General features: G+C 39.2%; 1 protein-coding gene across 1 annotated transcript in view; it reads left to right on the top strand.

Annotated features, from left to right (window-relative positions):
- The window catches only part of Lamb4 (laminin subunit beta 4), a 95623-nt gene that overhangs the window by 56984 nt on the left and 18212 nt on the right, over nt 1–20427 (top strand). The window contains exons 18-25 of the mRNA XM_027926516.2: nt 170–313; nt 1772–2003; nt 2434–2591; nt 4266–4490; nt 5378–5598; nt 12170–12266; nt 14517–14892; nt 17648–17808. Coding sequence (XP_027782317.2) covers nt 170–313; nt 1772–2003; nt 2434–2591; nt 4266–4490; nt 5378–5598; nt 12170–12266; nt 14517–14892; nt 17648–17808 — 1614 coding nt within the window. The remainder of the gene's footprint in view (nt 1–169; nt 314–1771; nt 2004–2433; nt 2592–4265; nt 4491–5377; nt 5599–12169; nt 12267–14516; nt 14893–17647; nt 17809–20427) is intronic.

The raw sequence follows: 20427 nt of genomic DNA on the forward strand, positions 1-20427 counted from the left end.
TTTGATCTGTACCACAGTCCCATAAGGTAGATCCTATATTGTCCCCATTTAACAGTTGAGGCAGACAAGGGCTAGAGAAGTGCCAAACAAAGTAAACTAGATCCACAAGGGGCAAGGTCCTTCTCTGCCACCTCCTTCAGCTCTATCCAAGTTCCTCTGTTCTTTTCAGCTTGTAAGTGTCACCCCCAGGGTGCAGTCGGATCCAGCTGCAGCCCACTTGGAGGCCAGTGCCAGTGTAAACCTCATGTGGTTGGGCGCTGCTGCGACAGGTGCTCAACTGGAAGCTACGGTTTGGGACATCATGGCTGTCACTGTACGTAGAAAAAGATACAAGGGGAAACATGCTTAGTTACAATCTTGGCATTTCAAAGGCAGGCAGAGGCATGTGGGGGTTTTAAAGGAAGGGAAATTGGGAACTTGACTGCGTTATTCAGGCTTTATGTAGATAAAATGTGCTGAAATTTTTCCTACCAAACTTCATTCATCCACTGATCAACCAGCACCAACTGAGTGTAGAGTTCGGTTAGGAATAAAATGTGGTTTGCGTGTCTGGAATTTTGTATCCTGTGTTAAATGGGAAGTAATCGGTAAAAGTGGGAACACCATGAAGGGAGTTGGCTAGGCAAACCCAGTGTTTTAAAGATATACCCTTTAAGCCCAGTGGCTGGAGAGGTTAGAACAGCCATGAGACCAGGAAGTCAAGAAAGAGCCACCATGGGGCTGGGGTTGTGGCTCGCCTACCACGTGTGAGGCACTGGGTTCGATACTCAGCACTAGATAAAAGATAAAAAAGTTAAAGCTATTAAAAAAAAAAAAAAACATGAAGGAGCCACCCAGTTCTTTCAGCCAGTTATAATTCAGCTTTCTGGCTTCATATGTAGGATTTTTAGTTATCTGTTCACTATTTAAGCCATTAAAATATTGTTCCCCACTGAAACCTACCTTAGGAGCCATGAAACCTACAGGTAGATAGGTTCATTCTCCTTTCCAATAGGAGAACATATCTTTTCAGACATGATTCAAAAATGGGGTCCTCTTCCTTGGCATTTCTTGGGTGTGGCTGCCTACCTAGTGAACAGTACCTACCTAGGTCCATTATTACTTTTTCTTTCTTTTAAAAAAATGTTATCCCAATTGAGTCAAATGTATGAAAGATGATATATCATGAGCTTTGTAATGTTTTGAACAACCAATAAAAAAATAAATAAATAAATAAAATAAAAAAAATTTAAAAATGTTATGAAGTGCTTAAGATATGCAAAGAGATTTACACAGGGAGCAAATACTTCTTCTGTGTAACACGCTATCAAACCAACAGCCCTTACATTTTTGTACAAGGAAGATTGGCTCAAGAGATTCAGTAATTTATCAGAAAAGCATTGGGCCTCTACTACCTAGTCTAAGAAAAAGAAAACTCTGACTATCCCAAGAAGGGTTCTGACATTTTTTACAGTATCAAAGTTATACTTTGACCTCTAATAATATTTGGAAGTGTAAGTCATTGAAAACATATTGCCTATTTGGTTCTTCTGTATAAACAAGGGTTCATAAGGTCCAGCCGTTCAAAACCTACTGTTTATTGAATGAATCAGTTATTTAAAAAACATTTGTCTGGTGCTCATTATGTGCCAAGGCTTTGTTCTAAGCACTTTACAGAGTCATTTTATTCACCTGGGTTGGGACAGTGAATGCAAAAAAAAATTGTAACTTTAACTGTTTCATCACCATCATGCTTGCTACCACCCAACACAATTCTCTTTGTTTTATCCAGCATGTCACTGCCATCCTCAAGGTTCGAAGAACACAGTCTGTGACCAAATAACTGGTCAGTGCCCCTGCCACAAAGAGGTGACTGGCCGCCGTTGTGATCAGTGCCTGGCAGGCTACTTTGGGTTTCCCAACTGCCATCCTTGCCATTGCAATGGGTTTGCTGAACTTTGTGATTCAGAGACAGGGTCGTGCTTCGATTGTGGAGGTTTCACAACCGGAAAAAACTGTGAAAGGTATGGAATTCACATGCACTTTAATTTTTAGATTTTGAAATTTTTGTTCCGATTTCACAAAGGAGGACCTTCAAGAAAATAATCCACAGTATTTAAGTGTAGAACAAATGCCAGGGGTGAGGGAGATAATGGTTCCATCATGCTTCAGAGTCATATTATGACCCCAGAAAATGTCTGATTAAATCTGTAACCCATTTGCCTGGCACGTTGCTTTTTATGTTTCTCCACTCCAACATGTAAGTCATGAAGGGTTTAAGGACTGTACTGTGGGACTTTCAATATAAATCAAACAAAAAAAAAATCTTTTACACAACATCTTTTAAAATATTGAGTTTTGAGAGTTGCATTGTCCTAAAGCATAGCAAATCCACAGTTGCTAACACATGACCTTTTCCCAGGAGCATTTGGTAAAAGGAAATTGCTTTGACAGGTGCATCGATGGTTACTATGGAAATCCTTCTTTAGGACAGTCTTGTCATCCTTGCCTGTGTCCAGATGCTCCCTCAAGCAATCAGTATTTTGCCCATTCCTGTTATCAGAGTCCTTGGATGTCAGATGTAATCTGCAATTGTCTTCAAGGTTATGCAGGTATGAAGTCTAGTTCATCATTTTTCCTTCCATCCCATGCTGCAATCTGAAAATAATCACATGTTCATAATTTGTCTGCCTTGGACACATGAGTGGTGCAGAAGATCAGTTAATGGTAAGAAGGCACAATTTGCTGAGTTGCTGTTCCTTTACTGAACAATGAATTTGAAGGATTCAAAAACCAATGACAAGTAAAAAACTCATTCCACTGAGCTATAATTGCTTTTAAATAATGGTTTAGAAAATTAACTGACCAAATGAGATCAAGTTAAATTATTTAAATTATAATCATCACATGCTTAGTAAAATACATATGATTAAGTAGCATATGTATGTTTTGTATGTATGTAAAACATCAATATATATGTATAAAACATGTTGCATAAGCAAATAAATAATAAAATAATAAAATTTAATCAGTCAAATGTTTTCTTTGTATAATTACAAGTAAGCAATTTGACTGTTATTTAACAGATATAACCAATTTTTTTCAATATCTTTGAGCACTGATTTGGGCATTGTGCAGATACTGCATAAGTTCTAATTCTAAATTTGTATCTGTTGCTCCACCAAAATTCTTTTTTTTTTTAAACAGGATTTTTTTAATATTTATTTTTTAGTTGTAGCTGGACACAATACCTTTATTTCACTTATATATTTTTATGTGGTGCTGAGGATCGAACCCAGGATCTGGCACATGTGAGGGAGCGCTCTACCACTGAGCCACAACCCCAACCCCCAAAATTCTTATTTTAAAGAGTTTAATCATGAATGTGAGTATATAATGCAAGCAAGGAAAAATTTTAAAAGTCTATTTGATTTAATTATACTTAAAAATATGGCAATATTATTTTCTTCAAGGATAATTACCATTATAAATAACAAATCACAGGACTGATTTTCCTCTTGTTTGTTACACCTGAGGTTATACATGGCCTTGGTTAATTCTTGCCTCTTCTTTCTTCTCCAAGCACAGTTTGGCTTGATTCGACAGTTTTTAAGGACTGAGGCCATCTTTAGGCTAAGAGCATTTCCAAGGGGATAAACCAAAATATGAAGAGTGGATCCACCATTTGGGCACCTAAACACTGCAATTCCCTGGAGGTTGGAAGGGAAAGAGTGTTGGAGAGAAAGATGGCTTCTTCATTTGGTGCTTGGGAGAAACACCCTCAAGGGCTCATATATCAAAAACTGCTCTTACCTTTCTTCACCTTAAACACACCTCCCAATCCGTCACTTTTTTTTGGGGGGGGGTGCATTTTCCCTTCAGAGCTGCCTCATTTTAACCACAGCTCCCCTCTCATATTGGGTGAAAGTTGGTGTGCCATCAGGAGGAGAGGGGCTGTTGCACTGAACTTTCAGTCCTGGGGCACATAAGAGTAACGTTGGTGACATAAGGACTTAGAAGTACTGTGCCCACAACTTCTTAGTTTTTGATAAAGACTAGAATCTACTCTTCACCAAAGACTTCTTAGTTCTGTATGATCTTTTAATTTTCTGAATGAATAATACATTAAATGAATATTTTATTTCATTTAGAATACTAAATGAAATAAAGGTGTGACTTCTCATTATACCTAAAGGAGTCCAAGAATTCTCTATTTACATCAATCCCCCTCCATTACCCAACACTTATGCCTCATCCTGTTCCCTTTTCTTACCACCTGCCTTCAGGTGTTCAGTGTGGGGAATGCGCTGCTGGTTTCTACGGTAATCCAAGTGTTTCGGGAGCACCTTGCCAGCCATGTGCCTGCAACAACAACATAGATGTAACTGATCCAGAGTCCTGCAACCGAATAACAGGGGAGTGCCTTCGATGTCTGCACAACACTCAGGGTACAAATTGCCAGCTCTGCAAACCAGGTCACTTTGGATCAGCCCTCAATCAGACCTGCAGAAGTAAGTCTGCAAAGCTGTCTGGGAGGAATGCGGTGGCTGAGTGGCAGCTCATTAATGTGTTGCCAGCTTTCCCATGCTTGCTTCATTTAGGCCGGTCCCTGCAAGTGAAAGCAGCACCCAACACCAGTTGGGTGATAGGACTGTTTCACTGAGTTGACACCCACAGAGATGAGTGCAGTGTCACCGCAGGCTCTCTCAAATGCAGTCTCAATGTTCTCACTGCTGTTGTTCATTTGCCTTTTGTGACTCTTGTCTTTAACACCTGTCCTAGTAGATTCAAAGCATATCTCTCAAAGTGTGGTCCACAGGGTCCAGAATCACCTGGAGCTAGGGTGAGGTAGGGAGACTCAAATGCAGATTCCTAGGTTATAGGCCAGACCCCAGAATCAGAATCTCTGTGAGGCCCAGGAATCTGTATTTTAAGAAGCTCATCAAGTGGCTTTAATGTATAAATGTGAGAATCACTGTGGAAGACCAAGATTTATTCTGTGAAAAAAGAAAGAAAAAATGTGCACTAAAATATCAGTGGATATTTTAACTATTTCCACTAATCTAAACTGATTTAGTAATCCTTTTTTTTTCCCCAAATCATTTAAATAAAAAGGGCTTTGGCGAATGACATAAGGGGAAAGTAAGGCTTATAGTCATCCTTACTGTGAGCTCCCAGAGCACAGTGGGTTGACATGTGTGAAACTGGCACTTGGGGGGGATCAAAAATAATTGAATGGGTTCAGCTTAGATTGTCTAATAAATCCCATGCTATTATGAGGGTTTTCTTTGATTCATTTGGAAAAAAACGATATACCCAGGTCTAAAAAGCTATTCCCATGGTTTGTTAAATGCCAGTGTTATTGAATTTACTTCTAACAACAGCTGTCTTATCTCAGGATGCTCCTGCCACCCATCTGGAGTCAGTCCCACTGTGTGTCCCCCTGGTGAGGAAGCTTGCCTTTGTGACCCCATCACTGGTGCATGCCCTTGTCTACCAAATGTCACAGGCCTGGCTTGTGACCGTTGTGCTGATGGACACTGGAATCTTGTCCCTGGCAGGGGATGTCAGTCATGTGACTGTGACCACCAGACCTCTCAAAGCAGCCACTGTGACCAGGCAAGACACTTTAAAACTTCCTAGTGCATTCAAAAGTGAGAATTGTATTGACTGAAATGTGCCTTCCAAATGTGTAAAGAAAATTTTCTAAGTGTGCTATTGTTTTTAGACGTGAATAACCTTATATAGACACAGAGTTGGTATTTATTTACTAAGGAATGAAAAGACTCAGAAAAAGAGTATGAGGATCTCTGAGTTAAGCTTACCCACTTCCATTTTCCTTAGGCCTGTCTGTGACTGGGGAAGTCAGACTTCCTGCACAACAAAGCCCAGATACGAACCTTCCCTCTCAGGATCATAGGGAGGACCCAAGAAATAGGCTGTTAACCAGAAATTACTTATAAATAAACAGGTGGCTTCAGAATCCACAGTTCCTTTTGTTGTTGTTGTTGTTGCTGCTGCTGCTGCTGCTGTTGTTATGTTGGTTGGTTGGGTTTTTTGTTTTGTTTTGTTTTGTTTACCATGCTAGAGACACAATTCCATTTTTAAAATGGAGCTGTCATTTCTGAGGACTTGTAAGTTTCTTTATGTGTGGTAAAGCAGGATTTCTTCTTTATGTTCAGACCAGCATGAGTGCTTCTAAAGAGCCCAGGCTAGATAGGCCACTGGGAGCCAATGGTCACCACAGAATATACAGCTAACACTACTTAACTATGGTTTTTAGTCAATAAAACAAGGGGCACAGAATTTTTAAAGATTATTATAATATCTATTAATGAAAAAATGTCAAATCATAACTTGTTTTTTTTTTGTTTTGCCTTGTTTGTTGGCTTAATGAATCCATTTTTCACATTAATAGAGATGAGAGAGGATAAAACAATAGTAAGAAATTTTAGAAAAAGACAAATTCACAATATAGGGATCAGAGTTTAATTGGATCAAAATACTAATTTAAGAAGCTAGAGTAATCATAATTCGTATGCATAGCTCACCTCCAATTTCAGCTGCACTGTTCAATTTATTATTCAAAGGTCAAGTCTAACGTACATTTTTGAAGGGAGTTCTTACATATAGAATGTGTTTTCCTTTCTCTTCTTCCTCTTCTGCAACACTCCCCCACCAACCCACACAAACCTACCATTCTCCTTTTCAAAAATGAAAATTTTTTTTATTTTAGAATAGATTTGTGAGATTCTGATGATAGTACAGAGACAATATACCCCACACCAGTTTTCCCCGCTGTTAACATCTTACACTAATTGCCACAATTAATGAACCAGGATCAATATATTATCATTAACTGAACTTCATTATTTATTCAGATTTTCTCAGTTTTTACTTAATATCTCTTTTTTGTTTCAAGACCCACCCAGAACTCACTATAGTGAGTCATTGTGTCTCTGTAGGCTAGTCCTGGCTGTGACAGTTTCACAGACTTTCCTTGTTAGTGATGACCTTGACAGTTTTGAGAGGTGTTTTGTAGAATGTCCCTTAGTTAAAATTAATCCAAGGTTTTCCTTGTTAGACTGGAGCTATGGGTTTTGAGAAGAGCTAGGAGGTAAAGTGTTCCCCTTCTCATCACATCATATTAAGGGTACATGTTATTAACATGGTTTATCACTCTTTTTTTTGGCTTCTTTATTTTTTTTTATTGGTTGTTCAAAACATTACAAAGCTCTTGACATATCACATTACATACATTAGATTCAAGTGGGTTATGAACTCCCATTTTTACCCCAAATACAGATTGCAGAATCACATCGGTTACACATCCACATTTTTACATAATGCCATATTAGTAACTGTTGTATTCTGCTGCCTTTCCTATCCTCTACTATCCCCCCTCCCCTCCCCTCCCATCTTCTCTCTCTACCCCATCTACTGTAATTCATTTCTCTCCTTGTTTTTTTTTTCCCATTCCCCTCACAACCTCTTATATGTAATTTTGTATAACAATGAGGGTCTCCTTCCATTTCCATGCAATTTCCCTTTTCTCTCCCTTTCCCTCCCACCTCCTGTCTCTATTTAATGTTAATCTTTTCCTCCTGGTCTTCCTCCCTGCTCTGTTCTCAGTTGCTCTCATTATATCAAAGAAGACATTTGGCATTTGTTTTTTAGGGATTGCTAGCTTCACTTAGCATAATCTGCTCTAGTGCCATCCATTTCCCTGCAAATTCCATGATTTTGTCACTTTTTAGTTCTGCGTAATACTCCATTGTGTATAAATGCCACATTTTTTTATCCATTCATCTATTGAAGGGCATCTGGGTTGGTTCCACAGTCTAGCTATTGTGAATTGTGCTGCTATGAACATCGATGTGGCAGTATCCCTGTAGTACGCTCTTTTAAGGTCTTCAGGGAATAGTCCGAGAAGGGCAATAGCTGGGTCAAATGGTGGTTCCATTCCCAGCTTTCCCAGGAATCTCCATACGGCTTTCCAAATTGGCCGCACCAATTTGCAGTCCCACCAGCAATGTACAAGAGTATCCTTTTCCCCACATCCTCGCTAGCACTTGTTGTTGTTTGACTTTATAATGGCTGCCAATCTTACTGGAGTGAGATGGTATCTTAGGGTGGTTTTGATTTGCATTTCTCTGACTGCTAGAGATGGTGAGCATTTTTTCATGTACTTGTTGATTGATTGTATGTCCTCCTCTGAGAAGTGTCTGTTCAGGTCCTTGGCCCATTTGTTGATTGGGTTATTTGTTATCTTATTGTTTAATTTTTTGAGTTCTTTGTATACTCTGGATATTAGGGCTCTGTCTGAAGTGTGAGGAGTAAAAATTTGTTCCCATGATGTAGGCTCCCTATTTACCTCTCTTATTGTTTCTCTTGCTGAGAAAAAACTTTTTAGTTAAGTAGGTCCCATTTGTTGATTCTTGTTATTAACTCTTGTGCTATGGGTGTCCTATTAAGGAATTTGGAGCCCGACCCCACAATATGTAGATTGGAGCCAACTTTTTCTTCTATCAGACGCAGAGGCATTTCTGTATATCAGCGACAAAACTTCTGAAACAGAAATGAGGAAAAACACCCCATTCATAATATCCTCAAAAAAAATAAAATACTTGGGAATCAACCTAACAAAAGAGGTGAAAGATTTATACAATGAAAACTACAGAACTCTAAAGAGAGAAATAGAAGAAGATCTTAGAAGATGGAAAAATATACCCTGTTCATGGATAGGCAGAACTAACATCATCAAAATGGCGATATTACCAAAAGTTCTCTATAGGTTTAATGCAATGCCAATCAAAATCCCAACGGCATTTCTTGTAGAAATAGATAAAGCAATCATGAAATTCATATGGAAAAATAAAAGACCCAGAATAGCAAAAACAACTCTAAGCAGGAAGTGTGAATCAGGCGGTATAGCGATACCAGATTTCAAACTATATTACAGAGCAATAGTAACAAAAACAGCATGGTACTGGTACCAAAACAGGCGGGTGGACCAATGGTACAGAATAGAGGACACAGAGACTAATCCACAAAGTTACAACTATCTTATATTTGATAAAGGGGCTAAAAGCATGCAATGGAGGAAGGATAGCATCTTTAACAAATGGTGCTGGGAAAACTGGAAATCCATATGCAACAAAATGAAACTGAATCCCCTCCTCTCGCCATGCACAAAAGTTAACTCAAAATGGATCAAGGAGCTTGATTTATCACTCTTGACGTGAATCTTGGGCACCAGGCAGAGGTAGCACTGGTCAGGTTTCTGTCTTCTAAAGTCACTCTCTTCTTCCTTTACACACTGTACTCTTGGATGGAAGTCGCCACACACAACCCACACTCAAGCAGCAAGGAATTATGTCCACCCCCTGGAGGGCAGAGTATCTCCATGAATAGTTGGAATTCTTCTGCACTGGAGATATTTTTGTTGTCCCCCATTTATGCATTTATTCAATTTATTTATATCACCATGAATTCATGGATACTTTTACACTATTGGTTATGGTCCAACATTATTTTGTTGTTCAAATTTTTCCAACTTTAACCATTGGAAGCTCATTCATTAGGCCCCTGTGTCTTCTTGACATACCCCCAAATTGTAGGGTTTTTCAAAGTACTTCCTTATTTTTTTATACTGAAAAATGCTTCAGGCTCATCTTTATGTATTTCTTGCTCCAGTCCTAGAATCAGCCCCTTGTCCAATGAGTGCTGGTTCCTTTTTTGGAGATAGTGTTAGAGTTCAAGATCTGGATGCTAGGTGAACACACCCATTTTTTGTGTTCCCTTCTTACCTGTAGCCACTAACCATGGAATAAATTGGTAGAACGCCACAGACTGCTGGGCTTCCTGATTCATGAGGGACTTCTAACATGGATGACTGCTCTGTCCCACATGCCTCTTAGACCCTTTGGGAAGCATCTTTGTAGCATTACTCAACACTCAGTTCAGCCATGGAGGCTAAAGGAAGCCTATGAAGCTGAAGGTCAGATGACATTTGTTTAACCAAAAAGCACCTCATAGCAAGGGTATTTTATGTTGTTTGGTCCACTGTGGATCCCATGTGGAAGGTTACTCTCTACAATCAGGAAACACTTTTCATTGGAGTATAAAGAAGACATGTGAATAATTAGATTCCCAGCTGTTCAAACAACTACTGATAAATGTCTCTGTGTCAGCCAGGGGTGGCCCCTAGTGCATTCCCATAGAGAGATCCCAATGTGTTGTCCAATGTTTTCATCAACAGTTTAGCAGAGTTGGAGTAAGAAGTTTCTCAAATGTGCAGATACTGCAAAGCTGTAAGCTAATGTGCAGGAGACAGCACAACCTAACAGGCTGTCGTGTAGGCTAGAAACAAAAGGAAATGTTAACAGGGTAGAAGTAAAATTGTGCAATTAGGTTTTTAAAATCACTTGCACAAATACAGGATAATAACTTGGCACCAGCTCCTGTGAAAAATATCTGAAAATTTTCATTTGCAAGTTCAAGCTTCAAGTGAGCCAGCAGTGTGCCAGGGCTGCCAAAGGAGTGATGCCTGTTCCAACTAGAGCGGGGTCACAGCATGCCCAGCTCAGGGCAGTCATTGCTCCATATCTGCTCTGCTGGTCAGGAAGCTCCAGGAGCATTGTGGTCATTTCTGAGCACCATATTTTTTGTAATTTTTTAGAAAGTTTTAATTAACATACAGTAACTATACACATTTATAGAGTAGAGTGTGATATTTTGATACATATTCACAATGTGTAATGATCATATCAGGATGCTTGGCATATCCATCACCTCAATTCTTATCACTTCTTTGTGTTGGGAACATTCAAAATCCTCTCTTTTAGCTATTTTGAAATATGTAATAAATTATTAACTAGATCACCCTGTTATATTATAGAAGACTAGAACTTAATCCTCCTAACTGTATTTTTGCACCCATCAACCCGCCCTCCTCTATTCTCCCCTCTCTCTATCCTTCCCGCCTCCTCCATTTCACTCTCTACATCTATGAGATCAACTTTTTAAGCTTCCACATGCATATGAATGAGAGTGGTCAGGATTTGTCTTTCTGCTCAGCATCATATTTTAAACATAACATAGAGGTTATGTCCAAAAAAAGGCAACTAGAATAAGGGATAGAACCATGCTAGTCTGTGATGAAGGTTTGAAGGAATTGGAGGCAGGCAGCTTGGAGAAGAGATGCAAAAGCCAGTTGAGATGGCCATCTTTTGTTAAGAAAGAGGGAGCCTCCCTGTTTTATACAATTCCACAAGTCAGGACTCATAACAGTAGGAACCAATTACAAGGAGGCAGATTTTGCATCAGTAGAGAAATCAATGCCCAACAATCCAGACCAACTAGCAGTACAACAGGCCTCAAGAGCAGCAAGCTCCCTATCATTCCCTCTTTTCTTTTTTTTTTAGCAGAAGCTAATGGGAATCTAAAGATGAGTAGAAGCTTGGTAGACCCAGTCACTTTATGAATCTAGCTGCTAATTTACTGGAAGCCTTCTGACAGAGTTGACATTTAAGCAGATTTGGTCAAGCATAGGACTACTACAATAGTGTTTTATGTTTGTATTCTCACCTATTATTTTCTAACCTCCTCAGTTTTTAGAACAACTAGTCAATAATCCAGTTGGGAGGATTCAAGAAAGTTTAGTCTTCTCCCTCACAGTTAAACGACAGTCATTAAATGATTAATATAAAGTACAAAACAATCCTTTTTTTTTATTTTAGCAGAACCCTAGCTCAGTTAATACAATCTACATTCCTTAATGGAAACATTACTTGCCAAATTAATTGATGAATGTTAGACCAGGTCTTTGGCTTCTCTCCCCATCTCTCTCTTCTGGGGGAAACTCCCATAACTGTAGAGGGAAAGAATGTGGCCCATTTCCCAATATGTGTTTTGTTTTCATTTACATCTGTGTATGTTTCCCCACTTGGGGCCACCTGTCCCTGAACAGCTGGACACAGGCGGTATATCCAACAGCCTAGGGCCAAAACACATTAGCTCCTGAGTCTCAGTATTATCCAGGGTGCTTGCTGGCCGTGGGAATCATCCTTCTCTGCTTTTGCACAGCTGTATGTTCTAAGTCACTGGAGGGAAAAATGTTCCCTGAGCAAATGCATTATATTTCACACCACAGAGCTCGTCCCTTCCTCACCTGTGACTGTTCTCACAGCTTACAGGCCAATGTCTATGCAAACTGGGCTATGGTGGGAAACGCTGTAATGAGTGCCAGGAAAATTATTATGGTGACCCATTCGGGCAATGCCTTCGTAAGTATTGAAGCTCTTTAAGCATGTGAGTACACTCAGCTGGCCCTGCCGTGGGCACATGATGAACCCACTGAGTTTCAAATTCCTTCATTTGGTTGTTGATTTTAGATGTGGACTTCATTTGAAAATTCACAAAGTTTTATCTGAGTTTTGAAAATAATTTTTTTGTTGCCCTACAAAAAAGTTTTCTCCTATGCTAAAACTTTTAGCCTGTATTAAAAACTAGCCTATATTCAAATCCCTCAAAATTGTGTCAGGCATGGTAGTGCATGACTTTAGTCCCAGCTACTTGGGAGGCTGAAGCAGGAGGATCTCTGAATTCAGGAGTTTGGAGCCACCCTGGGCAATATAGTGAGACTACAACTAAATAATAATAATAATTCCTTGAATTCACTACAGTGGAACAGACCTCTAGGACGATGATTTATAGTCAATTTTCTGATGTTTACAAGTGTTTGGGGGAAAATTAACCACTCTGGACTGAGGGAGAGGCTGGGAGATAGGCATAGGAAGCCAGAGAGATAAATATTTCCTCAAAGTGATCCATGACCCTGGGTCTATCCCATAGTTACTTAGTTAATAAACATTCATAGAACGCCTGCTGGGTGTTTTAGGTGTCACAAACAATGTGACACCACTATCCTCTTGGAGTTTCTTCCAGTGGCCTTCATTACGACGTATGTGAGCCCTAAATAGCAGCATTTCAAGCAGCTCTGTCCAATAGAACTTTCTGCAGTGAGGGAAATGTTCAACCTCCATGCTGCCCAGTTACCAGCTACAGGTAACTAGCATGTACTGAAACAGAGGATCAGAATTCTTTATTTATTTCATTTAAAATAGCCACATTCAGTTAGTGGGTGCCACATTAGTGCACATTTAGAGTCTAGGTTGGTTCTAGGGAACAGGATTTTTTAATCTCCTTTTAAAATCAGCTTCCAAAGGAGATCAATCCAAAGAAATGCCAAATGTGATGGTCTTACCATCATGGTCACCCCTATGTCGCCAAGCATGATAACTCTTTCCTCCTCTCCATTTCTGTATAAATGGTCTTTTGTGGCTAAAAATATTGCCATCCTTCCCTTGCCCCCTTCAAATATGTGTACTCAGTGAGTTCTCTCCATGCTACACTTTACTTAGTTTTCTAAGCAGAATTGATCATTTCAAAACCAGGAGGAGGAGCTGGCAGTGTAGCTCAGTGTAGAGTGCTTGCTGCTGATAGTGCTGGGTAAAATCTCCAGCACTATCACCCCTAAAAGAAAAGAAAAACAAAAAACAGGGAGAAATTTTAACCTTTGGAAATTTTGTCTTAGAGGACCTCTTTTTCCATAACCATCTAATATTCCAATAATCTTATTTCATAAAAATGCTTTTACCTTTTATTGTGAAGCAATAGAGAAACTTTACAAATGTTCCCCACAGGCCACAGACTCCACTAAAGCTCCTGGAGGAGACCAGGTAATGATGAGGGAACCTTGCCTTCCAGCTGGGGAAGTGAGATAACACTACCCCCAGGGCTTCCTGCTGAAGCCCCTGGACCAAATCTGATAATATGTGCTGGATAATATCTAGTTGAGGAGGTTAGGGTGTTAATCAGTTTGTATTTGTAATTGGCCTTATTTATATTCAAACTGTCAAATGCCTTTTAAATCATTTGTTTCTTGCAATTAGTTGAAAGACATGGACCAGTGATTCCCTAATCTTTGAGAGATTGCAATGATGACAATAGCTTCCCACATCGTCCATCCTCTGATTTGATCAGGAACCTACTCAAAGTGCTATGGGGCATCAGATAATTTTTCAAAATTAAGATAATATGCATTTAATTCCCCCACTTTTTGAGAATGAAATAGCCCCCCCTTATGTAATGGAAGACATCGTGGGTCAGCACACCCAGCACACCTGGGACTTCTTTGAGTCAGTAGCATGTCTGAAGTGCTACCCACCATCAAATCCACATGTCTCCCTCAAACAGATAAAGAACATACATAGGCACACACACAATATATAAAACAGTTTCCCAAATTTTCCATATAGAAACCATGAACTGATTTGCTATTGAAATATACAGAGGCATGTTTATACAGAGGCATGACCATTGCACAGATCTCTGAAATTGTATAGTTTTTAAATAGCCACCTTAGAAACATACGTTGGAAAGATTTTCAGGAAAGAAGAGAGAGCTGTGTTCTTGAGCTAGTCATAAGCAAAAAACCAAGTGACGTTCTTTGCTTCTTTTCTCTTCCTTTTTAGCATGTGACTGCAACATGGAAGGAACCCAGAAGCCTATCTGTGACCCAGACACAGGCATGTGCCACTGCCGGGAGGGTGTCAGCGGCCAGCGATGTGACCACTGTGCCCGGGGTCATGGTCAGGAATTCCCTACTTGTCTTCGATGTCACTTGTGTTTTGATCAATGGGACCAAACCATTTCTTCCCTCTCCAAAGCAGTGCAAGGGTTAATTAGGCTGGCTGCTAACATGGAAGATAAAAGAGAGACCCTGCCGGTCTGTGAGGTCGACTTCAAAGGCCTCCGAGAGAACATGTCTGAAATAGAGAGGATTTTGAAACATCCTGTTCTCTCATCTGAGGAATTCTTAAAAGTCAAGGATTATCATGACTCTGTTAGGTAAGCTCTGTGCTTGAGGGAAAGATAGCCCAGCTCCTGACTTACCTCAGCTCCTGCCTCTGTCTTCATTGATACCAGGGAATAGATAAGTGTTCAGTTAATAACCAGGCTAGTAACCCTGCTGGTCTGTCTTTCTTGCCTTGTTAGAATTGTATGTGATTTTTTCCACATGCCATTGATTATAACAAAAAGACAGTCAATATGAGGTTAATTGAGGGGTGGGAACCTAGCTCAGTAGTAGAGCGCTTGCCCAGCACACTTGGGGGCATGATTCCACCCACAGAGAAAGGAGATTAATTGGGAAGTTCAAACCCAGCAGAGCTGAAAAGACAAACTGGAAGTATAGTTGTTTCTAATACAAATAATACTATTTTTTATCAAAGCACTCATGGAAAACTTGCTAAATTTTCCCAAATTTTTCAGTTGTTTAGAAGCCCATACATTAGTGTGCAGTCTTATAACAAATATGGTATTCCTTCAAAATGCAAGATTGTTTTTATTACATATTGTTGATTCCTTTTTTTTCCCCCATTCATCAACCATTTCTCAAGATTACATTGGTTTCTCTGGGCCAGAAATCAGCAAACTACAGCCCACAGGTCAAATCCAAGCCAGCCCTGCTTCTGTGAATTAAGTTCACTGAAACATAACCAACCTCATGTATTCACGTACCCTCTGTGGCTGCTCTCCCTCTGGAATGGCAGAGTTGCACAGTTAGGACGGGCACCTCGACTCCTGAGGCAGAGTGTGCCAACTTTCTCTGGGCAAAACCTGGGTGAACTGGGTATAGTTACTATCCTCAAAGAAGCTCATAGTCTACTAAGAAATCTCAAAAAGTGAGGTTATATAATACAATGTCTTCACTCCCCATTAAAAGTTCCTGAATTAAGAAATAGTTGAAGCTATAGAGTATTATGTCCTACGTAACTCAAGTGCAACTCTAAGGTCATTCATCATTGATATGTGAATATCTCAGATATATATGACAATTGCTTAAAAGTTACACAAGGAAGGAGATACAGCCTACTTGTATAGTTCTGAGAAAGGGCCACCACCTCATAAACACAGTGATAGGGCCCAGGGAAATCACATGGCCAAGTCAAGCTGGCCAATGAGAACAGACACATCTCTACCCTCTAATGACTTTTGCCCTGCAAGATTTTGGCCCTGTGTTACCAGATCCCCCTGCTTTTTATGAGACACAGACATTTAGATTTTCATGACATGTTTTCATTTTAAAGCATTCTAAAGCTAACCCAATAGCACTTGTAAAATGCACTAAGTGGCCCAAGGAAAACATGCCTGATGATGAGCACAGGCCAAGACCAGTGGTTTGTGGTTATAGATGTCAGGAAAATGTCAGTGTACCAACAAGAAAGAAGAATGAGCCAGTCTACAAAAAGACTGCAAGAGCCCTAAGTAGAGCTAGAGAGAAGACAGCAGAAGGGGGATCCCGGGGCCATGCCTACAGTGACGAGAAGACGGTGGTGGCTACCGGTCTTCTCAGAGAAAGACTTGTGTTTCCTATTCCATCCTCCCACTTCATTGTGCTCCTTTGCCATTGCCTGCCTGGGGACTCCCAGGCAGGGATTGCCTTCTCCTATGTTTGTCTTTTTAAGCCAAGTGTAATTACATAATGAACATTTGCTGGATAAATTATAAATCAAAGGGGAGCAGGAAGACAGAGAACCTGGGATGTCAAAAGCATGAACTGGGAAGTCAAGTCTCCCTGGTTTGCATCCACTAGATATGTGTAGCTTCAGGAAGGTAACTTAACTTCTCCAAGCTACAGCTTCTTCGTGAACAAAAGAGAGATAAAGTGTTTGTTTCATAGGATTCTTGGGAGAATTACTCAAGATGGGACACTTAGTATAGAGTTTGGCACATAGTATTTAAGGAATAACAATAATTACTATTTTTACTGTTATCACTATTAGCCTGAAGAATCATAGTTGTGACAACTGAAGCCTGAAGGAAAAGTCTATAGAAAAGAAAGAGAAGAAAAAGCTAGGAAAGCATTAGCTAATGTTCTGTACTTGTGCCAAGATAAATTAATCCCATAATTCATGTTCCCTTAAGTGTACCCTCCAAGATTTTCACCCAGTTTCTGCATCACAAAGGATATACTCATAATCTACTTGAACCAGCTGTATATATTGGACCCAGCAAATTGAGGTTTTACAAAGGTATGCATGATCAAAGAGAAGATGATACGAAAAAATAGATCTAGAACACGCTCACCATGTCACTCATGAAAATTAAAGTTAAGACCCTGCACAGAAGGAGCACTGAAACAAAATTTGTTGAACATAGATTTACTCTAAATTAAGAACTGATTTTTACTTTAGGCTGGGTGACTTGTTCTTTGTTATCATGTGTTGCAAACCAGAGGTAGATGGGCTCTTTTAAATTGATTTAAATGAACCATGTCTAAATACATGTTTTAAAATGCAAAGCAAAGAAAGAGAGAGCATAAATAGTTGACATGGAAAGATTATAAACCCTTATTCTGCCAGAATTGGTATACAGGTATTAGTTTAAATGAAATATTTCAGGAAGCTTAATTAAGAGAAAACAAATGAACCATAAACAGAATTATAGAGTCAAATGAAAAACTGTGTTTATGGAGGGGGGTCCCTTCTAATTGAGTACACCCAAGATAATAAAAGCAATTTATGTGGCATGTTTTTTCAGTAATATATCACACATAATACCTTACCCTCAGTAAACACATTAACCCTCATTTCTCCAACAGAAAACAAATCACGCATCTAAATGAACAATTGAAAACGGTGTACAAATTCCAAGATCTGACAGAAACCATAGTAAGGATGAGGAATGAAACAGACCACTTGCTTGAAAACGTTCAGGAGAAAATTGATTTGCAATCTAGCATTCTTAATGCAAGCACTGAAGGTAAGAAGAAAAATGGTCTTTGACTGTTTCTGCATGAAGTTTGATGAAATCCATCGTTCATTCCATTAGTGAGTCATCCCATACTTAACCATGGCGCCTGAATGCTTTAGAACATGCAAACACACCCATTAAATGTTTTGTTTGTATATGAAGAGGTCAGCTTTTTAAACATTACAGAGCCTGGTTAACATTTGCTCAAAATAACAAATAAAGGTAACAATATCTGATTCTAAACAAATACTAAAACCCAAAGAAATCTAATGCTAAACCCTATAAGGTGTCTTGAGTAATCAGCAACTTAGAAATTCTAAGACGGCTGTAAGCAAATGAGAGAGAGGTTTCTGTGCCTTCCTGGGTGTAAACTACTGCATTTCCAGCAACCACAAATACAAAGGAATATGCAGCAAAAAGAACTAAACACAACATTTCTCATACGAACTTTGTAGGAATTAGTCAAGCAACATACTAGAAATCACATTGCATAGTTCTTAAAACTGAATGTGAGCCGTGCCAAAGCAAAATCAACTTACAGAATAAATGGAACTCTAAACAAAACCGTGTAGTTCATCTCCTGTTTAAGATGACATCCCTATTGTATTTGGTGATGGACAACCTATTACTACCAAGGGAAGCAATACTGAATTACCTACCCTGTCTAATTAAGAAGAAATGGGAGAAAATACATGTTTTTCATCTAATTTCAACCCCAAAAGAGAGGGCAAAAAATACAATTAGGAATGCCTAATTTCCCTGAAGAATGCCTACATTTAGTGAAATGAGTTCTACCACAGATCTATTAATGATGCTCAACACAATTTACTGATTCCTAATCTGAAATAATTTGCAATCTAGCATTCTTAATGCAAGCACTGAAGGTAAGAAGTTTCTGCATAAAGTTTGACCGCATGCCAATCCTCTCAAATTTGCAGTCCAACAGTAGTTACCCGGATTTTTCTGTATTCTTGACACTATGCTGGTCAGTAGAAATAAGGCAATGAATCAGCAAGTACCTGCCCTTGAGTTATTCCTGTCTGCTGAGGGAGACAGGAATAGAAACAACCATGTTAACACTAGCAACTGCTTTGGAAGCAGAGTAGCAAAGAATTCTTTCTGGGCTTATTAGGAAAGGCTTCAGGGAGTAGGTGGCCATTGAACAGAGCGTCACAGGACAGAGATAAATCTGTCATATAAATAAAAACTAAAAATCATTCCAAGAAATAGGAATGTGTTTTTAGTTTTTTCATGATAAATGAGAAATGTGATATATTAAGAGCATGACAATGGTAAGAAAGTTTGAAAAGATAAGGTGTGGTTGTTTTATGCTTGGATATGCTTATGTAGGAGGTAAAGATCAGGAGCCTGGCCCCCAGTTCCCAAAATGTAGAGGTATAGTTTAAAAGTCTAATGTATGTTAATATCCATTAAAATATACCATATTACATTCATGAATTCATGTTTTATCACAAATACAGAAAATAGAAGTGTTAAGAATGCAGGCTCTCGAGTCAAACCACTGGGTTCAAATCCTGGCTTGCTATCTTACCAGTGAGGTCTTGGCAAATAACTTACCTCACCAGAGCCTCTGTTTTCTCATTTGTAAAATGATAATGATCACACTAATGTATTCTTCACTGTGTTTGCTGAAGACTGAGGAAGAAAATCAAAGCATACGCATATAGAAAACACTCAACTGGCAACCAGATGCCTGTAATCCTAGCAATTTGGGAGACTGAGGCAGGAAGATTACAAGTTCAAGGTCAGCCTCAGCAACTTAATGAGGCCCTAAGCAACTTAGCAAGATCCTTTCTCAAAATAAAAATTTAAAAAGGGGGGCTGTGACTCAGCAGTAGAGCGCTCGCCTTGCACATGCAAGACCCTGGGTTCAATCCTCAGCACCACATAAAAATAAATAAGCGAAATAAAGGCATTGTGTCCAACTACAACTACAAAATAAATATTTTAAAAAATTTAAAAAGGGGTGGGGATATAGATCAGTGGTAAAGCATCCCTGGATTCAATCCCCAGGAAAGGAAGAAAGAACAAGAGAAGAAAACTCTCAACTAGCTATTCTTAGCTAACATCGTCAGCCTCAACATCAGGAGTCTGTGAAGTGCAGCCCTAGGACAATTCCTGCTGATGGGCTCTTTTTGCAAATAAAATTTCATTAAAACACAACCTTAGGGGCTGGGGTTCTGGCTCAGTGGTAGAGCACTCGCCTAGCACATGGGAGGCCCTGGGTTCGATCCTCAGCACCACATAAAAATAAATAAAATAAAGGTATGTGTCCAACTACAACTGAAAAAAATTTAAAAAAAACACACACAACCTTACCTGTTGTTGCTTTCCACATACAATGTCAGAGTTGAGTAATTGTGACAAAAACATCATGGCCAGAAAATCCTAAAACATTAATTCTCTGACTTTTGCTGAATAGTTTGTCAACTCCTGCTCTTTACAGTCAAGTAAACTTAATTGTTTTATCATATTAGAGTTTATATAGGTGTTTATAGTCAACACTTTATATTTGTGACATATTTTACAGAATTTTTCATATTATCTCAGTCCTCACAAAGTATTAAGAATTTGCAAATAAAGAAATAAAATCTAAGATTAACTGAT

The sequence above is a fragment of the Marmota flaviventris genome, chromosome 1 (genome assembly GCF_047511675.1).
Source record: "Marmota flaviventris isolate mMarFla1 chromosome 1, mMarFla1.hap1, whole genome shotgun sequence".
Taxonomy (NCBI): Eukaryota; Metazoa; Chordata; class Mammalia; order Rodentia; family Sciuridae; genus Marmota; species Marmota flaviventris.